Source organism: Pseudophryne corroboree, chromosome 3, assembly GCF_028390025.1.
Source record: "Pseudophryne corroboree isolate aPseCor3 chromosome 3, aPseCor3.hap2, whole genome shotgun sequence".
Classification (NCBI taxonomy): Eukaryota; Metazoa; Chordata; class Amphibia; order Anura; family Myobatrachidae; genus Pseudophryne; species Pseudophryne corroboree.
Window position 1 is genome coordinate 780,033,616 of NC_086446.1, and position 16,551 is coordinate 780,050,166.

The 16,551-nt window shown below is 45.1% G+C and overlaps 1 protein-coding gene across 40 annotated transcripts in view; it reads left to right on the plus strand.

Annotated features, from left to right (window-relative positions):
* Positions 1-16,551, plus strand: part of TCF7L2 (transcription factor 7 like 2) — a 262,286-nt gene that overhangs the window by 241,797 nt on the left and 3,938 nt on the right. For 16 of the 40 annotated variants that reach the window (XM_063962584.1, XM_063962587.1, XM_063962581.1 and 13 more), the window contains 2 exons: positions 1,309-1,359; positions 6,990-7,062. The exons of 5 other annotated variants lie outside the window; for them this stretch is intronic. In XM_063962584.1, the coding sequence (XP_063818654.1) occupies positions 1,309-1,359; positions 6,990-7,062 (124 nt within the window). Of the gene's footprint in view, positions 1-1,308; positions 1,360-6,989; positions 7,063-9,900; positions 9,974-11,250; positions 11,280-16,551 lie in introns of those variants that run through there. 19 more of the 40 variants (XM_063962611.1, XM_063962610.1, XM_063962612.1 and 16 more) reach the window with 6 other exon arrangements.

Below are 16,551 nucleotides of genomic sequence, written 5' to 3' on the forward strand. Positions count from 1 at the left end.
GTCACTAATCCCTGTTCTTGGGGAGATGTCTGTACTGTGGCCCCAGTGCTCCTCCCTGCACTAGTGATTAGTGACCTCACACTACACTAGGAGGCCCGGATCACTAATCCCTGTTCTTGGAGAGATGTCTGTACTCAGGCCCCAGTGCTCCTCCCTGCACTAGTGATTAGTGACCTCACACTACACTAGGAGGCCCGGATCACTAATCCCTGTTCTTGGAGAGATGTCTGTACTCAGGCCCCAGTGCTCCTCCCTGCACTAGTGATTAGTGACCTCACACTACACTAGGAGGCCCGGATCACTAATCCCTGTTCTTGGATAGATGTCTGTACTCTGGCCCCAGTGCTCCTCCCCCGCATCAGTGATTAGTGATCCCACACTACACTAGGAGGCCCAGGTCACTAATCCCTGTTCTTGGAGAGATGTCTGTACTCAGGCCCCAGTGCTCCTCCCTGCACTAGTGATTAGTGACCTCACACTACACTAGGAGGCCCGGATCACTAATCCCTGTTCTTGGATAGATGTCTGTACTCTGGCCCCAGTGCTCCTCCCTGCACTAGTGATTAGTGACCTCACACTACACTAGGAGGCCCGGATCACTAATCCCTGTTCTTGGATAGATGTCTGTACTCAGGCCCCAGTGCTCCTCCCCCGCATCAGTGATTAGTGACCCCACACTACACTAGGAGGCCCAGGTCACTAATCCCTGTTCTTGGGGAGATGTCTGTACTGTGGCCCCAGTGCTCCTCCCCGCATCAGTGATTAGTGACCCCACACTACACTAGGACGGCTGGGTCACTAATCCCTGTTCTTGGGGAGATGTCCGTTCTCTGGCCCCAGTGCTCCTCCCTGCACTAGTGATTAGTGATCCCACACTCACACTCTGTACTCCCTTAAGTGTACCCATGATTTGCTTATCTTCCATTTTGGAACTTTTATTTTAATGAACTGTTTTTGTTTTTTTATTAAATAAATGAAATATTTTGTTAAGTAATATGTGCATGTTATTCTAGATATATTTTATTTGATATACTTAATATTTAAGTGTAAAGTACTTACAACCAGCCATTAGTTTTTAATGAGTGTTTATCCAGTGTGTGCGTGCATGTGTGTGTCGGTGTGTGCCTGTGTGAGGGCTGCCCGGGATACCTGCTGCATGCTTTTACTGGGGTAATTCCCTGCCCACACCCGTGTTTAATTCAGATATTAAGGAGGTTTGAAAATACTGCATAGACAAATTGATATATAAATATATTTCTAGAGCTTTCTCCATGTCCAGACTCTGTGTAATTTGTTCTTTTTTTTCAGAACACAACGAATGTTACCTAAATCCTTGCCTTTCACTTCCTCCGATCACAGGTGCTAAGCCATTTTTGGACTTATTCCTATAGTTTTTTTTCCTTCCTTTTATTATTTTTATGATTATCATTTTATTTTTCCCTGAAAATGCATTTTATTGCCATTATAATTTTATTAACATACAACCACTTCTTCTGAGAGAGGATGGGAAAATAAAGAAAGTGTTATTATAGTGTATAGCCAATGGTCACTGCCCCCGGTACGCTGATGCTCTGGCTTGAAGTTATTGGCCGGGACGGGTAGGGTCTGGTCTGCTTAACACCGTAGAACAGAGCCAAGCATGCTGGTACTTCTAGTTCTACAACAGGTGGAGAGCTACAGGATTTGATACGCCACAGAGGTAGCGCCCCACCTAGATTGGTTTCAGTCTATTATCTATTTATGTTATTTTGCTTTCCTAGGTGCCTTAATTAACTAAATTATTAACACTACGGTGATTCTTTGCAAATTAGTGTACGAGCAAACGAATCTTCTCTGCCAAGTCTTTACACCAGGGGTATTGGGTTCATGTACGCTGTTCTGTGTACTCATGATGTCTTTGTACCAGAAGCAGATTTTAGGGCGAACTGTGCTTCAGTGCTACAATAATGGATTATGTTGCTTAACTATTATATCAAATGTACATGTTTATATTCTTAATTCATTATTATTCAAAGCTTGCAGTCAAATTTGCAAAAAAGAAAAAATTTACATTTCCCACTTCAGTATAGAATGTTTTACATACGTTACTATTTCATTTTTCTGCTGGCGCATGGTTGGCTTTCTGCAACAAAGTAAAACAAAACTCCTAGGAACCCAGGCTGACGTCCATCCACCTGTATAGAATCAGCAAGAGCACGCACCTTTGTCGTTTCACTTTAACTCCGTAACATACGTTTGACCAGCGTTCGGGATGCCAGCGGTCAGAAGCCTGACAGCGGCTTCCGATGTTGTGAGAACTTACCCTACCACCTTAACCCTTCCTTCCCCTACCCCCTCGCCACAGCCTAACTCTACCCCCCCTTGCCCCCTCTCCCGCAGCCTAACCCTAATCATCCTGACAGCCAGCATCCGGAACACAACTAATAAATGTCAGCTGTAATCTCCAGCTCAGGACTAGATAAATTGGAAAACAAGTTTATTTGCTTATTTTAACCCCAGAACGCAATAGATTTTAATAAAAAGAGAAGTTTTTGAACTTATTGGGGGGATATTAGATTTTCTGGAGAACAGAATATCCACAGGTAGCATATTTTCGAAACGCTTTAATTTACACGGAAACGCCTTGATTCTTGGGAGCTATCCTGGCAGCCATAGTATTTGTCCTGACCCCTTGTTAATGTTTAGAGGACAGTTGTGGGGATTGCCTGGACACTTCAGAAGTGCTAGACACACCCCAAGGGGCTTGGCCACGCCCTCCTTAATGCTTTGGCCACACAGCCCTTTTGAACCGAGCGTGTCACCCCTGCTCAGAAGTCCTTAATACTAGGATGCACAATGTGTACATGTAGCTGTCAGACCAGAAAAATAATCCAAATCAAAATATTTAGAGAGATAAAGTGCATTATACTCAATAAAGACTTACGTACTCAGCGAAGAATGCTCTCACTCTGCCCACCTCCTCGCCAGTGCAGATTTAGGCTTCTCTGCAAGTGCTGTCCCTTCACGCAAATTGAGACTTACATATCTGATGTAACAAAATGATGTGTGGAGGGAAGTGACCTGTCCGCTGCTGATGTATATACTCATTTGTGCATTAGCCCTTGTCCCTATTCTGTCCACGATGCGCTAACAACATATCTGTGGATACACCTGGATAGTAATGTATTACATAGAGCAGCCTACAGAAACGTACAGAGCATAATCACATACTGTGCGTCTCTGCACTGAGCCACCTGCAGAAATGTACAGCAGGTAATCACTTACCATACGTCTCTGCACTAAGCCACCTACAGAAACGTACGTCTCTGCACTAAGCCACCTACAGAAACGTACGTCTCTGCACTGAGCCGCCTACACAAATGTACAGCGGGTAATCACTTACCATACATCTCTGCACGAAGCCACCTACAGAAACGTACAGTCTGTAATCACTTACCGTACATCTCTGCACTGAGCCACCTAGAGAAATGTACAGCTGGTAATCACGTACCATACGTCTCTGCACTAAGCCGCCTACAGAAATGTACAGCAGTAAATCACGTATCGCATGCCTTTGCACTAAGCTGCCTACAGAAACATACAGCGCGTAATCACATACTGTACGTCTCTGCACTGAGCCGCCTACATAAATGTATAGCGGGTAATCACAATACGTTTTTGCACTGAGCCGCCTACAGAAATGTACAGCTAGTAAACACGTACCGTATGTCTGTGCACTGAGCCGCCTACAAAAACGTACAGCCAGTAATTACATATCGCACGTCTTTGCACTGAGCCGCCTACAGAACCGTACAGCCGGTAATCACGTACCACACGTCTCTGTACTGAGCCGCTTACAGAAACGTACATACATACCATACGTTTGTGCACTGAGCCACCTACAGATATGTACAGCGGGTAATCACATACCATACGTCTCCGCACTGAGCAACCTACAGACATGCACAGCGGGTAATCATATACCATACATCTCTGCACTGAGCCGCCTACAGATATGTACAGCGGGTAATCACATACCATACGTCTCTGCACTGAGCCACCTACAGACATGTGCAGCGGATATTCACATACCATACATCTGTGCACTGAGCCGCCTACAGAAACATACAGAGGGTAATCACATAACCTGTATCTGCACCAAGGCGTATACAGAAACGTACGGAGGGTAATCACGTAAGCTATAGGTATAAAATCTTGCACAGTTTTACTAAATTATGTTTCCACCCACTATTGAAAATCCACTGGAATCCCCTAAGAACATTCTACTCCAAAAGGTTACTTAGCTGTGATCTAGCATTCAAGCTATCACCATCTTATATCCGCTCTCTCCTGCTGCGCTTGACACCCTTGTATAAGGTCGAGAGGAGGAGCCAGTAGGGGGTATAAAGGATGTTGGGGGATCCCCCATATAGCCTGAATACTGGACCACGGGTAAGTAACCCATTTGGAGCACATTGGGGGTCATCCCGAGTTGATCGCTAGCTGCCGTTGTTCACAGCGCAGCGATCAGGCTAAAAATCGGCATTTCTGCGCATGCATATTGGCCGCAATGCACGCGCGTCGTGCGGGTACAAAGCCCGTTGTGGTTGTGCACAGGTTCTAGCAAAGTTTTCAGTCGCACTGGCAGCCGCAAGAAGATTGACAGGAAGGAGGCGTTTCTGGGTGTCAACTGACCGTTTTCAGGGAGTGTTTGCAAAAACGCAGGCGTGTCTGAAAAAACGCAGGCGTGACTGGGCGTTCGCTGGGTTGTGTATGACATCAAATCCGGACACGAATAGGCTGAAGTGATCGCAAGCGCTGAGTAGGTTCAGAGCTACTCAGAAACTGCACAAACTTTTCTTGCAGAGCTCGGCTGCACAAGCGTTCGCACTTCTGATAAGCTAAAATACACTCCCCAGTGGGCGGCGGTATAGCGTTTGCACGGCTGCTAAAAACTGCTAGCGAGCAATCAACTCGGAATGACCACCATTGTTACATATCCTTTAAGTAGAACGTTCGCACCCTCAGCTGTGGATGTTACATGATCCCTTTTTAAATAGATTGTATTTTGTGGTAAGTGGAACGTAAAAGGCGTTATTCAAAACTGTGACTTCACACAGCAAGTTTAGGGTAAGAAGTCTGTTGGTGTGGGGAGAATATAAAGCTATGTAAGCCACAGGTCCATCTATAGGTTGCAGGAAAAGTGTTTTACTCTTTTAATACAACTGGCCTCTTATAAAATTGCTACTGGTGACATTAATGCTTTGGTAAACGTTTCCATACCTTGATAGAATTGAGATGCTTCATACACATTTCATTTGTAGCTGTATGCAAGATATTGTTCACTGTTGTTTCAGCCTAAACGAGGCTACCCGTCCCAAATATCCAGTTCTGATATGTTCCTGAAAAGTGAATGCTACTACAGGTTGAGTATCCCGTATTCAAAATGCTTGGGACCAGAAGTATTTTGGATATCGGATTTTTCCGTATTTTGGAATAATTGCATACCATAATGAGATATCATGGCGATGGGACCGAAGTCTAAGCACAGAATGTATTTATGTTACATATACACCTTATACACACAGCCTGAAGGTCAGTAAATACAATATTTTTTAATAATTTTGTGTATTAAACAAAGTTTGTGTACAATGAGCCATCAGGAGTTCTACTCCAAAAATTCAGTATTTCGGAATATTTGGATATGGGATACTCAACCTGTAGTAGGTTCTCCGATCTCTTGCCATAGTCACTTGTAACATTGCTCGGTTAATCACTTGAATGGTACAACAATTACACATGTAAGCACATTGCTTTGCCGAGTATTAGAGGTATCACTGATCAGTAACATGTTTTTATAGCAGTGTTCATATGTGACTAGCGTGGATCATGTGTAAAAATACATGCTTTAAGCCAGAGCATCCGTGTGTGGGCGGCAAAACGCGTGGGTAGTCCAGCCTGCTCCTTGTGGAGGCAGCATTGCGGCCTCCCCCAGAGCATGCTGGGTAAATATGTGACCATACAAACACAGGGTAATAAGTTTCTTTTTTTTCCCGTCAACTTTCAAACATCATAAGAGTTCCATGCCTCCGCTTCCAGCACGTTCTATAATGCATCCTAATTATTTGTCTGTATGTTACAAAACAACGTGTTTCCTCATAACTGTTTTCAGAGCTCTTACCAGACTTATTGGCGAGACACTAACCGTGCCAATGGGATATGCAGTATTTCTTTATTTCTGCAAAAAAAAAAAAAAAAGAATACATAGAAAAACCTCCTTAATCTTAATTTGTTTTTATTGCTTCCAGAAAGTGTTTTCACTACAGCATGCTCTGCCTTCTGTTTGCTCCCTCCCCCCCCCCTTCGTATCACGCTAGCACAACGCTTCAAAGGCATGCCTCATAGCTACGGCCTAGCCCCGTTCATCCCGCTGTCTGCTTGCTCCTTCGCTCCATCTCTCTCTTTTTCTTTACACATGTGTAACTTACAAATAAATGCACCACTGATATGCATTTTATAAAGCTGCAGTATCTCCGGGCTTTATATATACAAGAAGTAAAGTCTCACCGCACCCGATTGGCTGACAAAATTATACAGGAGATATGAAGCCGGTAAACCTCCCTGTTGTGTAACGGGAGGATTTTCGTGGCGTATAATTGACAAGAGTTCATCATTATTACTTGTTTGCTGCATCACGGGCACCTGCAAAAAAATGGGAACACTTTAAATCACTATTCTCTATATATGGTCATCAAATGAGGCTGAAAAGTGCACGGCCAGAGGATCTGGCGTTACAAACCAGATATACTGCAGCTTTCCTTGTATCCGCCAATATACAATCAGTGAAATCATTTTATTTAACCCTGTGATTTAAAAAAAAAAATTACAAAAAAATTAAAGATCTGCGCTTTTTGCAATTAGTAACCAGTTCATTGATTTTTATTTTTATTTATTTTTTATTATCTCTTCCTGTTTCTTTTTCTGCTCGCTTCTGTCTTGAACTCATTCAGACCTCAGCGCTCCTAAGAAATGCAGAGCGCGCTTTGGCCTTGATCAGCAGAGTAACTGGTGCGGTCCCTGCAGGTGTGTATGGTTATTCCGGATTTAGCTATGGCTGGTTTTACCGATTATTATTTTTATTTGGTAATTTCCCGTTCTGTCCCTAAAGCTAGCCGCTGTCACATGGAGCGGCGGGCGACCCTTTGTGTCTCCCTGCTCTTGACTCAATTTAGATTTCTGGGTCAGTGTGTCAGATATGTTTTGGAATGAAACCTATCTCTCCAGGGTTTAGGAAGATGGTGGTGATCTGGGGAGTACAGTACGGTAGATGGATTATCTCCTGCCACCCTATGAAAAATTCCAGATGTCATAGAATGAAGACCCAGTGACACAAGGCACACTGTTCTGTAAATCAGTGTACCTGTGTTAGATGTTCAGAGGTTTGTAGAAATACTTTAAAGGATTTATCGTCACCTGTTGTCTACACACAAAAGCTATAAGTAATCAAGACACTGCTGTCAGTATTAGACAGCTTCAGGCATCTAGGAAGTCACTGGTTCCTAGTGACTGGATAGGCTGCACTCTCAGTGATGTCACTGGTTCCTAGTGAATGGATAGGCTGCACTCTCAGTGATGTCACCGGTTCCTAGTGAATGGATAGGCTGCTATCTCAGTGATGTCACTGGTTCCTAGTGAATGGATAGGCTGCTCTCTCAGTGATGTCACCGGTTCCTAGTGAATGGATAGGCTGCACTCTCAGTGATGTCACTGGCTCCTAGTGACTGAATAGGCTGCACTTTCAGTGATGTCACTGGTTCCTAGTGAATGGATAGGCTGCATTCTCAGTGATGTCACTAGTTCCAAGTGAATGGGTAGGTTGCACTGTCAATGATGTCACTGGTTCCTAGTGAATGGATAGGATGCACTCACAGTGATGTCACTGGTTCCTAGTGAATGGATAGGCTGTACTCTCAGTGATGTCACTGGTTCCTAGTGAATGGATAGGCTGCACTCTCAGTGATGTCACCGGTTCCTAGTGAATGGATAGGCTGCACTCTCAGTAATGTCACTAGTTCCAAGTGAATGGGTAGTTGCACTGTCAATGATGTCACTGGTTCCTAGTGAATGGATAGGATGCACTCACAGTGATGTCACTGGTTCCTAGTGAATGGATAGGCTGTACTCTCAGTGATGTCACTGGTTCCTAGTGAATGGATAGGCTGCACTCTCAGTGATGTCACCGGTTCCTAGTGAATGGATAGGCTGCATTCTCAGTGATGTCACTAGTTCCTAGTGAATGGGTGGCTGCACTGTCAGTGATGTCACTGGTTCCTAGTGAATGGATAGGCTGCATTCTCAGTGATGTCACTAGTTCCTGGAGAATGGGTGGCTGCACTGTCAGTGATGCCACCGGTTCTTAGTGAATGGATAGGCTGCACTATCAGTGATATCATAGGCTCCTAGTGATTGTATAGGCTGCACTCTCAGTGATGCAGTAGTTCCTAGTGAATGGGTAGGCTGCACTCTCAGAGATGTCACTGGTTCCTAGTGAATGGATAGGATCTGTTATCAGTAATTTCATTGGCTCCTAGTGATTGGATAGGCTGCACTCTCAAATATGTCTCTGGTTCTAGTGAATGGGTAGGCTGCATTTTCAGTGACATCACTGGTTCCTATTGAGTTGATAGGTTGTATTCTCAGTGTTGTTACTGGTTCCTAATGAATGGTTAGGTTGCATTCACAGTGATGTCACTGGTTATTCGTGAATGGATAGACTGCATTTCCAGTGTTGTCACTGGTTCTTAATAAATGGATAGGCTGCATTCACAGTAATGTCCGAAAAAATGGAGAGGCTTCATTCATAGTGGTGTCAGTGGATCTGAGTGAATTGATAGGCTGCATTCTTAGTGATGTCACCAGTTACTAGTGAATGGTAGGCTGCATTCTCAGTGATGTCACTCACTCCTAGTGAATGGATAGGCGGTACTCTTAGTGATGTCACTGATTCCTATGGAATAGATATGCTATTTTAGTTGAGCCCACAAAATAGCTATTTGTGCCTTGTGTAGGCAACAGGTGCGTGGTAAGAAAGTTTACTTTAGCGGTAAAACCAATATTTTTCCAAACTTCTCTCATTCATTGATATTCTGTAGTCGGTGATCTCTTATCCACCAAAGTATTTACCAAGCTCGCTGGCAATCATGGCTGTCTGCTTCTCATCTTCATTTATTGACCATAATTAACACCCCAATAAACTAGGCATTCATGTTGCAGTAAAAACACTTAACTTTTGTTGTAAATATGCCAGAACAGTACAAAACTACTGCAGAATTTGCAATGCAATTTTCCGGGTCCAAGAAAAGCCTGTTTATTGACTGTGGAAGTATGAGATTTCCTTCCATCCATTCGTGCATTGGTCATTACACTATGTCTTACTAATGTCAACCCATTACCCTCTCAAGCACGAGGTGATGACTCTTCAGGCATGTTTCTACCTCCATACACTTTGTGGGCAGTTGTCACTATCAGTAGATAAGTAGGTTGGTGGCTTCTCCAGTACTACACTGTGTACATGCAAAGTCATTGGTTTATTCCATCAGCCATAGTGCAGTGGTTTCATTCTCAGTTCATACTCAAGACTTTCACTGACTTCAGTGCCTATCAATGGCTGTTGTATATATATATATATATATCCCATGTGTATCAGAGTGAACCAGTGTCTGATTAAACCCCAACTTCACCTGGTATGGGCCGTATTGACTGCTATGGACGCTGTGTGTGTTGGCAATGGAGTGGAGGGTGAATTACCAAATAAAAAACAAACTTGAGTGTACTGTAGGTAACCATAGCTAAGAAAGTGCCTCCATATGAGCAGTATCCACCATATTGTTGTATTTCTGTGTGTTTACATTGTGCTAACAGATGCAAATGCTCCAAAGAAGTGTCGGGCATTATTCGGACTTGACCGACAGAATCTATGGTGCAAACCATGCAGGTATACTACAAGGACCCCCTGGGAAATAATGAAATCCCTTCTATCCTTCCTAGAGCCTCTCTATGATTGCACCCAACTCTACCAATGATACTCCCTTCTTCCTTTCCTCTGGTCATTACTGGTGGTTGGACTTCATCCTTTTACCTCCTCTTGGTGAACGGTTCTAAAAGACCAGAACAGTTACATTAAATGGTAGAGTCCTGATTGAAACGTCATATGACAGAATTGTGCCAAATTCACGCACTGTAAATGGTGACCTTCTCATAAATCTTCTATAATAATTCATACATGTCACCAATAAATAAGAGATACACAAGGTGATCTTCCTGTATCTGCTGAAATACAAAGACTGTTGAAGTCATGACTACTTTATAGGTTCTATGAGATTTTATTGAAGATTAACCAACCCCTCTTTGACATCTGCACAAGATACCCTCTAGGTTGAGGAGGTAAATGTAACTGATTACATGATTTCAGAACGTTGATGTTCTTTTTACTTAAAACGTATCTCCCCTCTCAGTTACAGTCTGCAGTCTGTAGAGGACAGTGATTGTTGGAATGTTTTATTTTTACATTCCATTTCTAGTAACAATCTTGAGAAGTTCAGCAACGTCAGTGTGGGGTCACTCGTGAAAAGCTTAGTTGACAGCTACTAGAATCAGAGAAATCCTCCTACCTAACTATTTCACCTTTTTTATTTTCAGAGTAACATTATTTTCACTAGGTAGTAATAAAACCCTGGCAGTGGGACAATTCAGTACAAGTCAACTTCTTGGGTCATCAGTCTACTTATTTGTCCAATTGATGGCAATTAGGGCAGGGTCCCAAAAAATACAATGCTCATCAGGAAAGGAATGGGTGTGTGAAACTATACAGTATATCCCACCTTTAGAGACCAGCAGCCTTACAGGAAGTAGTATTCCATAAAAGAGCAAGAGTAGGAACTTTTGTCTTAGGATCATCCTTCTTTGGGTGTGGTTACTCACATCTATGCAAGCCATTATCTCAGTTGACTGATCCGTTTAGCCAGGGAAAAACCCAAAATGACCTTGCATTGGGAGCACAATGTCCTGTTATCATATGATACTGCTTGTGATACGATGTCATCCATATATGTAGCATGTACCAGTACCAAGTTTGAAAGTGTGGTTAAATAAGGAATGATGAGATAGCTCCAAGCGGCATTGTAGGGAAACCTTGGTGGAGGGTCTAAGAATTCTATCTTCCTTTCTATTGATCCTCTGGTTAAATCTGTTATTTTTTTATTCTGATGCAAGCAGTCTTTGAATTTGGAATGTAACTATGGTAGGTATATATTTCCTCCGTCTATATGTTTAACATATGTCACTTCATCTTGTTTTCATGGTCTTTGTATGTAGTCCCAAGACCATTGTAATGAATGTATCCAGTGGGCAGGATGTTAGCCCTTCTTTAGATTAATGAGGGACCTATTCTCCTTCCATTACACGTGTAAATATCCGATACATCCGCAGCTTACCGAAATCATGTTCCCGCTCCACAGTCCCATAAGACCAAACATTGTTGTGCTACTGACTTTGTGCAGGAATGTCAGTTGGCTTAGTAACTACCGTCTGGGTGTTAGTCATGGATTAAGTGCAAAGGCAGTTGAGGTACATTTTATAGACGATTGAAAGGTATTTTTCTCTATCGTCCTAGTGGATGCTGGGGTTCCTGAAAGGACCATGGGGAATAGCGGCTCCGCAGGAGACAGGGCACAAAAAGTAAAGCTTTAGGATCAGGTGGTGTGCACTGGCTCCTCCCCCTATGACCCTCCTCCAAGCCTCAGTTAGGTTTTTGTGCCCGGCCGAGAAGGGTGCAATCTAGGTGGCTCTCCTAAAGAGCTGCTTAGAAAAGTTTAGCTTAGGTTTTTTATTTTACAGTGAGTCCTGCTGGCAACAGGATCACTGCATCGAGGGACTTAGGGGAGAAGAAGTGAACTCACCTGCGTGCAGGATGGATTGGCTTCTTTGGCTACTGGACATTAGCTCCAGAGGGACGATCACAGGTACAGCCTGGATGGTCACCGGAGCCTCGCCGCCGGCCCCCTTGCAGATGCTGAAAAGAGAAGAAGGTCCAGAATCGGCGGCAGAAGACTCCTCAGTCTTCTTAAGGTAGCGCACAGCACTGCAGCTGTGCGCCATTGCTCTCAGCACACTTCACACGGCAGTCACTGAGGGTGCAGGGCGCTGGGGGGGGGGCGCCCTGGGCAGCAATGAAAAACCTTTTTTTGGCAAAAAATACCTCACATATAGCCTCCGGGGCTATATGGAGATATTTAACCCCTGCCAGAATCCATTTTTAAGCGGGAGACGAGCCCGCCGAAAAGGGGGCGGGGCCTATCTCCTCAGCACACAGCGCCATTTCCTCACACAGTTCCGCTGGTCAGGAAGGCTCCCAGGCTCTCCCCTGCACTGCACTACAGAAACAGGGTTAAATCAAGAGAGGGGGGGGGCAAAATTTGGCGAAATTGTGATTTTATAAAAGCAGCTATAAGGGAGCACTTATTATAAGGCTATCCCTGTAAAATATAGCGCTTTGGTGTGTGCTGGCAAACTCTCCCTCTGTCTCCCCAAGGGGCTAGTGGGGTCCTGTCCTCTATCAGAGCATTCCCTGTGTGTGTGTGCTATATGTCGGTACGTGTGTGTCGACATGTATGAGGACGATGTTGGTGAGGAGGCGGAGCAAATTGCCTGTAATGGTGATGTCACTCTCTAGGGAGTCGACACCGGAATGGATGGCTTATTTATGGAATTACGTGATAATGTCAACACGCTGCAAGGTCGGTTGGCGACATGAGACGGCTGGCAAACAAATTAGTACCTGTCCAGGCGTCTCAAACACCGTCAGGGGCGTTAAAACGTCCTTTTACCTCAGTCGGTCGACAGACACAGACACGGACACTGATTTCAGTGTCGACGGTGAAGAAACAAACGTATTTCCCTTTAGGGCCACACGTTATTTGTTAAGGGCAATGAAGGAGGTGTTACATATTTCTGATACTACAAGTACCACAAAAGAGGGTATTATGTGGGATGTGAAAAAACTACCTGTAGTTTTTCCTGAATCAGATAAATTAAATGAAGTGTGATGATGCGTGGGTTCCCCCCGTTAGAAAATTATTGGCGGTATACCCTTTCCCGCCAGAAGTTAGGGCGCGGTGGGAAACACCCCTTAGGGTGGATAAGGCGCTCACACGCTTATCAAAACAAGTGGCGGTACCGTCTATAGATAGGGCCGTCCTCAAGGAGCCAGCTGACAGGAGGCTGGAAAATATCATAAAAATTATATACACACATACTGGTGTTATACTGCGACCAGCGATCGCCTCAGCCTGGATGTGCAGAGCTGGGGTGGCTTGGTCGGATTCCCTGACTAAAAATATTGATACCCTTGACAGGGACAGTATTTTATTGACTATAGAGCATTTAAAGGATGCATTTCTATATATACGAGATGCACAGAGGGATATTTGCACTCTGGCATCAAGAGTAAGTGCGATGTCCATATCTGCCAGAAGATGTTTATGGACACGACAGTGGTCAGGTGATGCAGATTCCAAACGGCACAAAGGTGTATTGCCGTATAAAGGAAGAGGAGTTATTTGGGGTCGGTCCATCGGACCTGGTGGCCACGGCAACTGCTGGAAAATCCACCGTTTTTACCCTAAGTCACATCTCTGCAGAAAAAGACACCGTCTTTTCAGCCTCAGTCCTTTCGTCCCTATAAGAGTCATATCTGCCCAGGGATAGAGGAAAGGGAAGAAGACTGCAGCAGGCAGCCCATTCCCAGGAACAGAAGCCTTCCACCGCTTCTGCCAAGCTCTCAGCATGACGCTGGGACCGTACAGGACCCCTGGATCCTACAAGTAGTATCCCAGGGGTACAGATTGGAATGTCGAGACGTTTCCCCCTCGCAGGCTCCTGAAGTCTGCTTTACCAAGGTCTCCCTCCGACAAGGAGGCAGTATGGGAAACAATTCACAAGCTGTATTCCCAGCAGGTGATAATCAAATTACCCCTCCTACAACAAGGAAAGGGGTATTATTCCACACTATATTGTGGTACTGAAGCCAGAAGGCTAGGTGAGACCTATTCTAAATCAAAAAAATTTGAACACTTACAAAGGTTCAAATCAAGATGGAGTCACTCAGAGCAGTGATAACGAACCAGGAAGAAGGGGACTATATAGTGTCCCGGGACATCAGGGATGCTTACCTCCATGTCCCAAATTTGCCCTTCTCACTAAGGGTACTTCAGGTTCGTGGTACAGAACTGTCACTATCAGTTTCAGACGCTGCCGTTGGATTGTCCACGGCACCCCGGGTCTTTACCAAGGTAATGGCCGAAATGATGATTCTTCTTCGAAGAAAAGGCGTCTTAATTATCCCTTACTTGGACGATCTCCTGATAAGGGCAAAGTCCAGGGAACAGTTGGAGGTCGGAGTAGCACTATCTCGGATACTGCTACAACAGCACGGGTGGATTCTAAATATTCCAAAATCGCAGCTGATCCCGACGACACGTCTGCTGTGCCTAGGGATGATTCTGGACACAGTCCAGAAAAAGGTGTTTCTCCCGGAAGAGAAAGCCAGGGAGTTATCCGAGCTAGTCAGGAACCTCCTAAATCCAGGAAAAGTGTCAGTGCATCATTGCACAAGGGTCCTGGTAAAAATGGTGGCTTCCTACGAAGCAATTCCATTCAGCAGATTTCACGCAAGAACTTTTCAGTGGGATCTGCTGGACAAATGGTCCGGATCGCATCTTCAGATGCATCAGCGGATAACCCTATATCCAAGGACAAGGGTGTCTCTCCTGTGGTGGTTACAGAGTGCTCATCTTCTAGAGGGCCGCAGATTCGGCATTCAGGATTGGATGCTGGTGACCACGGAGGCCAGCCCGAGAGGCTGGGGAGCAGTCACACAAGGAAAAAATTTCCAGGGAGTGTGATCAAGTCTGGAGACTTTTCTCCACATAAATATACTGGAGCTAAGGGTAATTTTATAATGCTCTAAGCTTAGCAAGACCTCTGCTTCAAGGTCAGCCGGTATTGATCCAGTGGGAAAAACATCACGGCAGTCGCCCACGTAAACAGACAGGGCGGCACAAGAAGCAGGAGGGCAATGGCAAAAACTGCAAGGACTTTTCGCTGGGCGGAAAATCATGTGATAGCACTGTCAGCAGTGTTTCATTCCGGGAATGGAAACTGGGAAGCAGACTTCCTCAGCAGGCACGACCTCCACCCGGGAGAGTGGAAACTTCATCGGGAAGTTTTTCCACATGATTGTGAACCGTTGGGAAATACCAAAGGTGGACATGATGGCGTCCCGTCTGAACAAAAAACGGGACAGGTATTGCGCCAGGTCAAGAGACCCTCAGGCAATAGCTGTGGACGTTCTGGTAACACCGTGGGTGTACCAGTCGGTGTATGTGTTCCCTCCTCTGCTTCTCATACCTAAGGTACTGAGAATTATAAGACGTAGAGGAGTAAGAACTATACTCATGGCTCCGGATTGGCCAAGAAGGACTTGGTACCCGGAACTTCAAGAGATGCTCACAGAGGACTTATGGCCTCTGCCGCTAAGAAGGGACTTGCTTCAGCAAGTACCATGTCTGTTCCAAGACTTACCGCAGCTGCGTTTGACGGCATGGCGGTGGAACGCCGGATCCTAAGGGAAAAAGGCATTCCGGAAGAGGTCATTCCTACCCTGGTCAAAGCCAGGAAGGAGGTGACCGCACAACATTATCACCACATGTGGCGAAAATATGTTGCGTGGTGTGAGGCCAGGAAGGCCCCACGAAGAAATTTCAACTCGGTCGATTCCTGCATTTCCTGCAAACAGGAGTGTCTATGGGCCTCAAATTGGGGTCCATTAAGGTTCAAATTTCGGCCCTGTCGATTTTCTTCCAGAAAGAATTGGCTTCAGTTCCTGAAGTCCAGAAGTTTGTCAAGGGAGTATTGCATATACAACCCCCTTTTGTGCCTCCAGTGGCACTGTGGGATCTCAACGTAGTTCTGGGATTCCTCAAATCACATTGGTTTAAAACCAGTCAAATCTGTGGATTTGAAGCATCTCACATGAAAAGTGACCATGCTCTTGGCCCTGGCCTGGGCCAGGCGAGTGTCAAATTGGTGGTTTTTTTTTCTCAAAAAAGCCCATATCTGTTTGTCCATTCGGACAGGGCAGAGCTGCGGACTCGTCCCCAGTTCTCTCCCTAAGGTGGTGTCAGTGTTTCACCTGAACCAGCTTATTGTGGTGCCTTGCGCCTACTAGGGACTTGGAGGACTCCAAGTTGCTAGATGTTGTCAGGGCCCTGAAAATATAGGTTCCAGGACGGCTGGAGTCAGGAAAACTGACTTGCTGTTATCCTGTATGCACCCAACAAACTGGGTGCTCTTGCTTCTAAGCAGACTATTGCTAGTTGGATGTGTAATACAATTCAGCTTGCACATTCTGTGGCAGGCCTGCCACAGCCAAAATATGTAAATGCCCATTCCACAAGGAAGGTGGGCTCATCTTGGGCGGCTGCCCGAGGGGTCTCGGCTTTACAACTTTGCCGA